This window comes from Muntiacus reevesi, chromosome 10 (genome assembly GCF_963930625.1).
Source record: "Muntiacus reevesi chromosome 10, mMunRee1.1, whole genome shotgun sequence".
Lineage (NCBI taxonomy): Eukaryota > Metazoa > Chordata > Mammalia > Artiodactyla > Cervidae > Muntiacus > Muntiacus reevesi.
Window position 1 is genome coordinate 74,159,509 of NC_089258.1, and position 12,919 is coordinate 74,172,427.

Genomic DNA, 12,919 nt, shown 5'->3' on the forward strand with positions numbered 1-12,919 from the left:
TCCTGAACTCCTAGCCTGGCTCCCTGCCATAAATGGTGTGCTTTCCTTCAACACACACAAAGAAGTTCGCACCACAAGACAAAAAATTGTAACTATATATGGTGATGGATGTTAACTAGATTTATTGTGGTGACTGTTTTGCAATGTATACAAATGTCGAGTCATCATATTGTATACCTGAAACTAACATAATGTCAATTATATTTTTTTAAAAGGCAAAAGAAAGTTTTAAAAAGGAAACATTCTGAAATTTTTTTTCTTTCTTTTTTTTTAAATTTTTTTATTTTTCAGTGGGTTTTGTCATACATTGATATGAATCAGCCATAGAGTTACACGTATTCCCCACATTCTGAAATTTATCTGAGGACCTTGGGGCTTCCCTGGTGGCTCAGTGGTAAAGAATCAGCCTGTCAGTGCAGGAGATGAGGGGTTGATGCGGGAGACGATCCTGGGCTGGGAAGATCCCCTGGAGGAGGAGGGCACGGCAGCCCACCCCAGCATTCCTGCCTGGGAAACCCCATGGACAGAGAGGCCTGGCGGGCTGCAGCACTGTGCCAAAGAGTCAGGGACAACTCAGTGAGCAAACGACAACAAAGCCTTCTTATACTACTGCTGGTGTTTCTTATCTGGGAATATCTTATCTATTATTCATCAAACCTGTACCTATCCCCTCCTGGAAAATATATATATATTTTTAATTATAAAAGCACTGTGTGCCAGTCAGAATCACCATCATCAAGAAGTCTACAAATAGCAAATGCTGGTGGGGTGTGAAGCAAAGGGAGCCCTCCTACACTGTTGCTGGGAATGTAAGTTGGTATGGTCACCGTGGAGAACAGTATGGAGGGTGCTCAGAAAACTAAAAACAGAACTACCATGTGACCCAGCAATCCCACTGCTGGACACATACTTGGACAAAACCATGATTCAAGAAGACACGTGCACCCCTGTGTTCATAGCAGCAGTATTTACAATAGCCAAGATATGGAAACAATCTAAATGTTCACTGACAGATGAGTGGATGAAAAAGACATGGTACATCTATATAATGGAACACTACTCAGCCATAAACAAGAATGAAAAAGGCCACTTGCAGCAACATGGATGCATCTAGAGATTATCATACTAAGTGAAGTAAGTCAGAATGAGAAAGACCACTACATACGGTATCACTTCTATGTGGAATCTAAAATATGGCACAAATGAACTTATCTACAAAACAGAAATAGACTCACAGAGAGGACAGACTTGAGGTTGCCAAGGGGGATAGAGGGAGAGGGAAGAATTGGGAGTCTGGGGTTAATAGAGGCAAACTATTACGTAGAGAATGGATAAACAACAAGGTCCTCCTGTAGAGCATAGGAAACTATATCCAATCTCCTTCGATAAACCATCTACGTATGTATGTATGTAACTGAGTCAGTCTGCTGTAACAGCAGAAATTAGCACAACAGTATAACTACACTTTAATTAAGGACATACCTTTAAAATTATTAAATGTAGTTTTATACACAAAAAAGTGTAGTTTCTTTTAAAAATTAAAACAATGCAGAAATGTGCAACAGAAAAGCTGAACACGCTTTCTCCTTATAATCTCATGCCCCAGATTATTAATGTTAGATGTTTTTTCCAGGTAATAATACAAACATATTATGTCTAGATCTCCAATTTTTACAAGTTGTATAAGTATACGGAGAGATAATCTATGTACTATTTAACATACTTCCTGAAGTTAACTGTACACTGTGGCCACCCTGCTTTTGTCTTTCAAGCATCCTGCAATATGGATTTGACAAATCCCCTACTGACTGACCATCTGGATTCCTCAAAATTTTGCACTTAGAAATAATACTGCAATGAATATCCCTATGAGGACATTTTTGCCCGTTTGTCCAATGTCTTTCCTTAGATACACTCCTTGAAGGGGAAGTGCTGGGTCCAGGGGCGCACAGTTCAGTTCTGTCACATGACACCTTTCTTGTATAGGGGCCCTTGTCTCTCCAGGCCCACCTGAGCTACAGGATTAGTACTCTTAAATCTCTGCCAGTCTGTTAACTGAAAATAAACTTTGTTTTTTTAATGTGAGGCAGGGCACTTTTCACATGTTTATTTTCCATTTGCTCTTCTTCTGCAAACTGGCTCTGTCTCTGTTCCTTTTTCCTTCAGGAAGGTATTTTTCTTTTCTTACTGAGAGTAGAAGAGTTCACCTGGTTTGATATTTGCCTTTTAAAACTTTATATCTTTTGCTGTAAAGTGTAAAATTATTTATATATTCAAACTGTCCATTTAAAAAAAAAAAAGAACATGGAAGTTTCCTGTCATCTGTTAAAAAAATTGATTGGAGGGGAGCTTCTCAATGCCCTTTATCTCAGCTAAAAATGAAGTTTGTTAAATAGGTAAGCAAGCAGCATATTTAAAACAGAGAAAATGACAGAACCCTTGTTTAAAAAAATTACAGCATGTTTGAAATTCTATAGAAACATATTTAGGATTCTAATTGAAAAGCAGAACTTTACTGTGTTCTTTTGAATAGTATCCATTTTCTTGGTAAAATAATATACACCTCAAAATGTAGAATGTAAAATTTAAAAAACATATCAGTATCCTTTGGTGTGAAGATTTGTTAAAAATAAGTTTCTTAGGAGGAGAAAGATTTAATAAAATGATGGCAACCATGCATACTTCTTGCTTCATTCCCTTAAGAACTAAAGGCTCCTAATGAAATAACCTCTCTCTCTAAATTCTAAAAAGCTCCCTCTTTGCACCTAGCTTAGAGCGTCTAGCTAGAACTATAGTAAAACAGATTTAGGGGCAGAAAGAGTTATTTTGGCCAGAATATAAAGTGTTAACTTCATTAGAAACCAGACATGAACATAAATCTAATTAGAATGCAAAAAAAAATTCTTCCCCACTATCCATATGAAACTTTTTATTCCAAATCCTATTAGTACCATAGTTCATTAGGATAAAATAACTTTTAGAACTTAAAAACAAAAGTCAATCAACAACAAAAAGGGGTGGGGGAATCTGACAACCACTGACCTTCCCAGTCCTCTAAATACCCAGCCTAAAAATCTAACAACCACTGACCTTCCCAGTCCTCTAAACACCCAGGCTAAAAGTGTTTCTCCTCTCTCTTTTCCTGAGGAAGTGGCTGCGCTGGGTTGTACCTGCTTCCTGGCCGCGCTTGTACAGACTGTGAACTACTCAGCAGTGATTGAATACTTCCTCTTTGTCCCTGGAGAAACTTGCCTGTAATTTCCCAATTTGGCCCAAACAATCTGCTTGTAATGCAGCTTCTTGCCAGCTTTGCAGTCATTGCAGTTCCAGCAGCCTTCGGGCGTCTCCATGCTCAGGCACTCCGGGTGGAAGGAGGCTGGACACGACTCGCAGCAGAGCAGTCGCCCACCTTGAAACAAACAAACAGCCTTAATAACTAAGAAGGGAGGAAAGGGAGAGACAAGAAAGTTATCTTTTCAGTGCATTAAATGTGATTCAGATTGAGAGAAATTAACAAAGGGATTGAGTTATATTATAGTGATGGATTAAAATACAAGACAATAAACAGATTTAGCTACTTCAGTCCTTCCTAGAGAGGGCTTCAGTGGCCAGAAACTCAGAGCGTGTGAGGAACTGTGAGTAGGAAAAATATGACTCTTCACCCCTCTGAAGTGAGGACTATTGAGGCATTGATTTAGCTGAGGGTTAAGACTCTTTAACATATGACAAGTAGATGCATAAAATCTTTAGACCTGAGTAGATGTGAGAACAGATTTTCAGAAAAATATGCACCCTTTTTTCTCCTTGAGAGTTAAGAGAGTAAACAATGATCATCTTTGTATTTTAATCCAGTGGCACATCTAACTAAATCCCTTTATAACAATATTAGCGAGAATGAAAATAGCCAATAGGCTGACCACTACTTTTGTCTTCACTTGTAAGAATACAAAAAAGCAAAAGCATCTTGAATTTGTGATTACATTTATCATTACCTTTTCAGGAAAGACAAAAAAGTCAGACAGGCTATACAGCAGTGGTTTGCAACTTTTTCATCACCAAGGATCCCCTTTCCCTTTCCCATGGACTCGTGTTTTCAAATATTTTATCAACCAGAAAAACCCACCAAAACAAAAAAAAAATTTTAAAAGCCACAATTATTTTTTATGTTTTAATTGACTACAGAAATACCGAATAGCCAATTGGAGCTTCACATTCCAGTAACAAAACTAGTCTTATCATATTAAATTGTTAAAGTCATAGCCAAATACAGAGAAACTCATGCAACTGTATTTTGCACAAATGGCTGATTCTGTTAGACTTTCTTAAATATTAAACATAGTTCAAAATTTTGTAATATTTTCTGACATCATATTGAGAACCACTGCTTTATAGCATGAAATAAGTATCAGATAGAATCAAGTATCACATATAAGGAGATCTTTTTAAGTAGCCAAGAAAATCCTCTCCTTTTAAAAACACAAAATGATCTCTGTATTAAGACGAAAACAGGTGCAGCAAATGAAACAATATTATTTTTAAATGCAAAAAATTAAAGAAATTTGAGGGGAGATTAGGTATTTCAACAAGTGACAGAGAAGAATGTTAATCACTGAAGATGAAATACAATAAAGACATTTACTGTTAAAAAAAAAAATCATCTTTCCATTGGAAAACCAAGTCTATAACCCATGAGTGTACTGAGATTTAAAGTCTTGTAAGCAAAAGGTTAAGAGCCCACTATATAACTTTATCAAATTATATGCTCCAACCTTTTGAGCGTTTGCTATCAATTTTCCAGAAAATCTTGTCTTCCTGTAGACTTTCAAACTTCTAACTAATTAACATAAAAACAAAAAGAAAATCCATGTACAATCATTGATGAATTAAATTACTATATTTCCTCTGCTTAAAAGCTTTTACTTCCATCATTTGGATTTTCCCCTTTGTCTGCAGATCTCAATATGGATTAATTGTTCCAATTCTCCAACCTAGAGATTAGCTGCCTGAGTGGTCTCAGCCTAGGTAGGGAATTCTTCTGTAAGTTTAAAGTAAAATGAAATAATTCATTTTTCCATCAGAAAGAAACGACCAGTAGGGAGAGCGGTCTTTGCAAATAGCTTTGAGGACATGTGATTATTTGGGTTGATGTGGAAAAGTCAGGCTGGCCATTTTTTAACATTATGGAATAGTCCTGAATTTTAAGTCTTATTTCAGAGGAAATACAGACCCTGAATCATCAGTGAAAATCATCACGATTTTTTGACAAAAATACACAGGGAAATAGAAAAATAAAAATATGAACAATCCACCTTGGTGCTATGCAAGAAAACTGCTTTAGGGTGCGAGAGAAGAAATATAACGGTTCAAGCTAAGCAAACAGAGGGCTCAAAATAATTTCAATTCATGTCAAGGCCAATACTGAGTACTGAACACAAAGTAAGCAACAATTGAATTTGTCTACTTTTATAAAGGCGCCAGCAGGGAAATCAGGCATTTCCTAAAATGCCTTGGGTAAGTCTAATTTTACTGTACTATGGAATTAGTCAGACCCATGTCCATCTTTGTTTTGGAAACAGGTGGTATCACCAGTAAGATGCCATACTGTGACTTCAATGGAAAACAGACAAAACAGTCAGTAGTCTCTCAACCTCCTTTCCCATGGGCTCTAACCATCTTGCTTAGCTATACTTTCCTTTAGTCATAGGTCGCTACTTCAGATGTCTGACAAACAGCGAACATACATGAGCAGCAGGCAACACAAAGAAAGAAAAAAAAATGAATTAAATTTTCTTTAAAGATTCTGAGCCTGGCCCCAGATCATACCGGAAATGTATACAGGAAAAGGCCTTCACCTTCTAGGCTATTTATTTTACCCTCTAGAATAATAACTCCCCCAAAAATACATTATTGTTAAACTACTTTTTCCCCCTGTACTACATGTAGGCTCTGTAAGGCAAAACACAAGATTTTTCTTCCATAGATTAAATTAACTGGGAGAATATAAATATATACATTTAGCTCTTGGTTCTCTGTGGATAAATTATCCATAAGCTATTCTTCAGTTCCGCTGGGCTGCCTTTCAAGCTCCAGTATTTGTGGATTCTCCCAGCTGCCCACCAATGTCTCCTGAGAGAAGGGCAATTAGTTTTCATAGCAAACATTTAAGAAACAAAATGACAGACTGTATTCCAGAATCAAAATTTTAAGTGTCAGTTATTTTTGTTCCCCTCTGTTTAATAACCTATCTTATTATTTAGTTGAAAGTTAGTAACAAATTACATTCTGTCTCTTCTATTCTAACATGAATGGTAGTTCAGGCAAAAGAGAAAGAGGTCTCAGAATACATTTCTATATTAAGCAGAATCCTAGTCTTTCAATTTTAATAACTACAGATATATGGAATGTGCGAAAATTTATTCAAGAAGTGTAAGTAAAAATTTGTAATAGCGGAATTATTTTAAGCCCTTTTTAATAATTTTGCAGCCATATGAAGACAGTCACAGCCACCAAGGTAGAATTTACTGAAAGCAACAGATGGTGCTTGACAGGCATACATTTTCCCCCTTCATTTAAAGAGAAAAAAATAGGAAATGCAAAAATAAAAGTAAGAGATAAACTATTTTGATTATTACCTTTCTCACATTTCTTTTTGGAAGCTGACGAAGAAGGAATCATAGGTAATTTCATCAACTCTGCACGATTTGATTCATTCAGTAGGTAGTGGGACTTATAGGCATAGGAACTGAACATGGGGTCTGAATGGTCCTGCACTATCAGCCCTATACGAGACAAACAGAAAGATGTGAGCTGCAATGAAACTACCCATGATTCCATGAGGAAAAATAAACCAACACCTACTAGGTAGCTGTGCTTCAAGGTGGGGGAAAAAGAATATGAAGAAAAGGAAAGATCTGACAGAAAAGGCTTTCTACAGTTAGTAAAGGGAGTTTAGGCAACTCAAAGCCTTATATCTACACGATACACACCCAGAAAAAAAAAAACTTGAATTTAATTTGAGGATTAAACTGTGCTTGATGTCGTTTTGAAAACCCACTCTGGAAAACAGCTATGTTCCTCAATGTTTAGAAGGACTATGATGACAACCCAAAGAACAAAATGACACATCAGTTAATAGTGGAAATAAGACTGTCTACATGACACAGTAGAGACCCTGGTCTTCAATGCATTAAGCAGCAGTGAATGGCAGAACTGGGCCTCTCCTCCTCTCTGCTAAGATCTTTAGATACCCTCAAATTCCAGCTTTCTCAGCCAGACAATGAGGCTTTCCTCTTATCAACATGATACATGGTTTTAAAGAAGCCGTAAGTTGCTGAACTTCACTGAGGTACTGCAAATCTCTAAAATTTTGTCCTGCTTGGATAATAACCAACTTAAGCGTTTATAAAAACGTCCTTTCAATCCACTAATCCAGCTGTCCTATTGGAGGAAAACACCATCTGCTCTAACCCACATGTAGCACACACCTCCCCTCCCTCCCTCCTCTTCCTGTCCCGAGCTAAGTCCATCCTGTAGCCGAGGGACCTGCAGGACCAGGGAAACTTTCTGTTTGTGGTTACCGGTCAGTTTGTAACAATCTAAGACTTTACAGCACGAATCATGACAGCAGCTTCATAGAGATCTTTTTGAGCAGAAGTTTTGTTTCTAAAGGGTGACCATTTATTATTTTTGGTGGATGTTATCTTCATTTGGTGCTGCTTGACACTGAGACAGATTCAGGAAATATCTCTCATGTGAATGGAACTTGAAATTGCTAACTGATAATACAGAAGAATCTTTGAATAAAGGTTATATAATGTTTAATAAATTTTATACATTTAATAGAGAAAAGTGGTACAGTGGCTTTTAAATAGGGAAGAACAACTTAGAATGTTAAGTAACTTATTTTACAGCACCCTCCAGGTGAAAGGGAATGCTGAAGAATCTCTACTGCACTGAAATGGCAGCTGTGACACCATGAGAGGCAGGGGAAGAGGGTTGTTCCTCTAAACACTGAGGCATTTCCAAAAATATTTCCAGATATTTCAGGCTTTAAAAATTAGCTTAATGATTTTAAACAACCAGGAGCTAAGACAAAAATCCTCTGTGCAGAGGGAGAAACAACTGCAACACAAGCTAAGTTTCCTAATACCAAAACATAAAGGACTGAAGTATCCCTTTTAATAAGTGTGGATTTATTACAATTAGATTCCCTTTAAAAAGGAGACCCTCTAGAAATACTGATAAAGGAACACATATTATTTACTTCTGGAGAAGTTTTAAGCCCTTCTCAAATCCTAGCAGCTGATCTATTTAGAATAATTTTCTGTAAAATGCTGGAAAAGAAAATGAGTTTCTGTTTACTTTGCAAAGCTGAAGTTAGATTATTTGGGAATTAAATAATCTTGTTCTTAAAAAGGCATTTCAGTACAGCAAATCTTGCAGAATAACTGCCAAATTGATAAAATCCAAATGTGATCCTGTTGTCAAAACATGGAGTTTCCATTATCTCAAGCTTTTAATCAAGGCATGAAAGTTAAACTTAAAATGGTTAGAATTTGCTCTAAAACTAGGTTCCGTGACAAGGGGTCATTTTCTACCTTACTTAAATAAAAAAATATCTGCTTTAAAGGTCACCCAATTATTGAATGAAATACAGCAAAAGAAAATATTGGTTGCTATACTTACTGATGGTACTGGATTCAGGATGTACTCCCGAGTAAGCCAACACAATAGTTTTAAACTTGATATTTATTAATAAAATGTTGGCTCAGTTACACACACACACACACACACACACACACACACACACACACACACACACACACACCCTCCCTCCATCACTCCAAGTGAAGGTGAGTAAAAGTAATATTTACAAAGCAACAGAGACTTTATGTTATCACTGACACTCATCTATTTGGAAGTCTCTAAAGCTAGTCGTTCAGTTGTTAGTTCAGTATTTTCACCCTATCATTCCTTGCTTGGGAATGGGGAGATGGACAAGGCACATGCTGACATTTTCTTTGGCTAATGCAACGTGGCATGAGACACGTCCAACCTTCTCCTCCCTGTGCCATCCAGCCTTCAGAGCAGAAGACAGCTGCCTTCACTGCTCTACCCAGCACTGCTCTCTGATGGCGGCCGCCCCACATGCGTGCCCAACGGGCCAACTCAAAGCAGTGTGTACACGGACTCAGCTGGCTGCTACAAAAAGGACTACCAGTTCCTTAATCCTTTACTGTCCACCTCCTCTGGCCTTTTTTTTTTTAAAGAGAGTTACAAAAGTAAAACAACTCAAGATCTATCATATTAGCTAAATTCTATTAAAAATATTTTATAGTACTTTCACCAAATTGAAAGAACTGTCTCCTAAAACAAAACCAAACCAAACACAACCACTATGGATAAAGTAGATAACTAATGAGAACCCCCTGTACGGCACAGGGAACTCTGCTCAATGCTCTGTGGTGACCTAAATGGGGAGGAAATCCAAACAAAGGGTTAGGATATACGTAAATATAGAGCTGATTCACTTGGCTGTACAGCAGAAACAGAAAATTCCTTAAAAAAAAGAAAACAAGATCGCAAACTTCTTTTTCAATATGGGCTAAGCATAATCTAACAGGCCTGACATGTTATAGAGTCCTTTCAAGAATTTCACACTAAGGGAAGTTTAGAAAACTTGGCATTTATGACAAAAAAAAGCCCCCAACAAGCTGTGTTTGGGGATATTAGTTGATTTCTAAAATGCTTACATTTTAGATTACACTAAACATTATACTAAAAATTGTTTTTATTATAATACAGCTGAGACTCTATAAAGCTGAATACTCTGTATCATATTCAACTAAAGAAATTCTACTTTAGATTTATCACGAACTCAAGTTCACTGACACCCTCAGGGACACAATATTGTTTTTAATTGATCAATCTCCTGGCAGACTTAAATATTAACAGCTGGCAAGTAAGAAAGCCTGCACTGCAGGCTCTTAACTAATACACCCCATATGTTGCCTTGGCTGTATCCCATCAGGCCTCCCTCAAAGCCAGACCAAAACATGATAAAACACAACATAAATAATTGAAAAATAAATGTGCTCTTCTTGCCTGGCAAGTGAAATCTAAATTAATGGAAAACTCTGGATTAAATAATAGGACATGAGAAGATTCTACTTCAAACAGAAGAACTGTTTGGAGAAGTGAAGAGAGCTGACCCTTAAACACCGTGGGGGTGAGGGGTGCTGACCCCCACGCAGCCAGAACCCTTTGTAACTTCACAGTCGTCTCTCTGCCCATCTGCAGATTCCGCCAGCGTTGGGTCGAAGTACTGGAGCACACACTGAGGAAACAGTGCAGCCAAGTGGACGCGGGCAATTCAAACCCATGCGGTTCAAGGCGCAACTGTCATCTTTTGATGCTCCAAACAGAACAGTGAGTACTCGTCTTTAATTCTAAGTTACTAAGAAATTAAGCAGAATTTACCTTAATTTATGGAAAAATTAATATTCTAACAGTCTGAGTATCTAACGTAACAAAAGGGACTGGTTGCTGGAAGTGTTCATCTCTCTTAGGGGTACTTCTGGAACTCGATTTTAACGGGGAAATACACCAACGAACCCAAAAAGACCCGAAGAGAAAGGACTGAGACTCACCTCTGGCGCAAACGAAACAAAAGCCTACATTTACAGCAGAGGAAGAGCTACTGCTCCGTGTGGAATGATTACTGCAGATGAGAAGGCAGGAAGACACGAGGGTGCTGCCGGCGGCAATGCAAGCATCTACGGAGTGGTAGGCGACTGGGCACCGCAGACATCTCACCATGCGACCTATTGGAAGACGGTCAGGGAGGAACCTGGGTCACAAGGCATCTGCTGACAGAAAGGGACATCTGTGGGGACCCGTGTGATGCTGGTTATAGCGGAACGAAAATCTCCTCACTGGTTTGGCTCTGCCATTCCTATGCTGTATGATCCCTAAATGTAGTGCCCATCTAGAGTCACTCAAAAAAAACTGTGTCTGCTCCAGTGCTGGAGAAATGGTGGTTGCCAATATGGCACCTGTTGAAGGAAATTCCAGGGGTAATTTTGAACATATGGAATTTTCTTCTCATGGTCTGAATTATAACCTAGTATCCACTTGTCTTAGGGCTCTCCAGGTGGTTCAGTAGTCAAGAACCCTCCTGCCAATGCCGGAGACACGGGTTTGATCCCTGGGTCAGGAAGATCCCCTGCAGAAGGAAATGGCAACCCACTCTAGTATTCTTGCCAGGATAATCCCATGGACAGAGGAGCCTGGTGGGCTACAGTCCATGGGGTCATACAGAGTCGGACATGACTGTGTTTTTTACTATCTTATTTTACTTATTTTATTACTATCTACTTACCACTTACTTTACTATCTACTGTAGCCCAGCTGCAATAGCTATAGATAAACAAAGGGAGGATGCCCAGTGTTCTTTGTAATAATGGGCTTACTGTTTACCATTGCATTTAAAACAACCCCAAACGTCGTCCCCTTCCTTAGCTTTGTTTTACCTTTACTTGCTTTGTGGATATCTTTCTCCATAGAGCAGGCAGAACAGCAGTGCTGGGGACAGCGGAAGCCTTTTGATTCAAAGATGGCAGTGGGGAATTTGCGGACACAGGCTTCATGGTAAAATTTCCCACAAGCGCTGACAGAGCAACGCTTCACATCCGTACCAGACACTTTACATGAAAAACACGGGTGCTGGCCTGCAAAATTGGTGAGGAACACAGTTTAAATAAAATCTGGATTAAATAGAAGCAGCTACTGATATCAGAGAGCTAACTCCTCCCCCCACAGATACTACTACTATGTATAAGATTTTAATATACAAAAAGGTGCAGAAAATAGTTAAAATATGACAATAAAACTTGCTAGAATAATTGATTTTCCACAATAATTGATCATCCATTTGAAGATATAGCACTAAAAGCAATTTAGATCCCCACTTCTCACTTTACACTAAAATAGAGTCCATGGAAAACCTAGAGCAGAATTTTTCAACACCTGAGAGTGGCAAGGTCTTCCCAACTGAGAATAAAGAAATAACCAGTGAAAACACAGATGACATCAGATAATCACAATTTCCATTTGTAGATCAGACATAAAATGAAAACTCATAATCCTAATAAAAACAGAAAGTTATAGCTAGATGTCTTATTAAAACTGCAGAAAATCAAGGACAAAGAGAAAATATTAAAACCACCTTCAGAGAAACAAGACTGAAAGCTGATGGAAAGAGAAAGCTGGAAGCCAGGGGATGCTGTCACTAAGGGCTGAAAGAAAACTGTTACCAAGCCAGAATTCTGCACCAGCGAATGCATTCTGCGAGAAGGGGGTGAAGTCAGTATGTACCGGGGAGAACTAACAAAACTGAAACTCGGTTCTCTGAAAAAGAACTGATATCCCTGGGAGCAAGTAACTAATAAAAAAATGGAGAAAAAGCAGCAATATTAAGAATATCAGAAATGCAAAATGATGCATCACTACAAATCCTATAAATGTTTAAACAAATAAGAGGATGTCACTACCTTTTTGCATAAATTTGAAAATTTAGATGAATAGATTCCTAGAAAAACAGAACTTATTATTAACACTGGCACAAAAATAAATAGAAAATATGACAGTTCTATAAACTATTTAGGAAACTGAAACTAAATTAGAAACCAATACAGAAACTTTGAAGCTCAGATGGCTCCACTGGTCAATCTGCCAAACATTTTGAGACAGAAACAATGAGAATGGGGAAGAAACAACAACAACAACAACAACAACAACAAAAGGGAACAAGTGAAAAACAAACACATGTAGAAAAATAAGTGCAACAGAATGACAAAGGATTATGTTTTGTTATATAAAGAGTTCATATGTGATATTATCACTTATATGTAGAATCTAA

The 12,919-nt window shown here is 37.9% G+C and overlaps 1 protein-coding gene across 1 annotated transcript in view; it reads right to left on the reverse strand.

Annotated features, from left to right (window-relative positions):
• NSD3 (nuclear receptor binding SET domain protein 3) overlaps positions 1–12,919 on the reverse strand; it is a 102,119-nt gene that overhangs the window by 15,521 nt on the left and 73,679 nt on the right. The window contains exons 13-16 of the mRNA XM_065901540.1: positions 11,532–11,729; positions 10,650–10,823; positions 6,633–6,779; positions 3,253–3,409 (exon numbers count right to left, since the gene is read on the reverse strand). Coding sequence (XP_065757612.1) covers positions 3,253–3,409; positions 6,633–6,779; positions 10,650–10,823; positions 11,532–11,729 — 676 coding nt within the window. The remainder of the gene's footprint in view (positions 1–3,252; positions 3,410–6,632; positions 6,780–10,649; positions 10,824–11,531; positions 11,730–12,919) is intronic.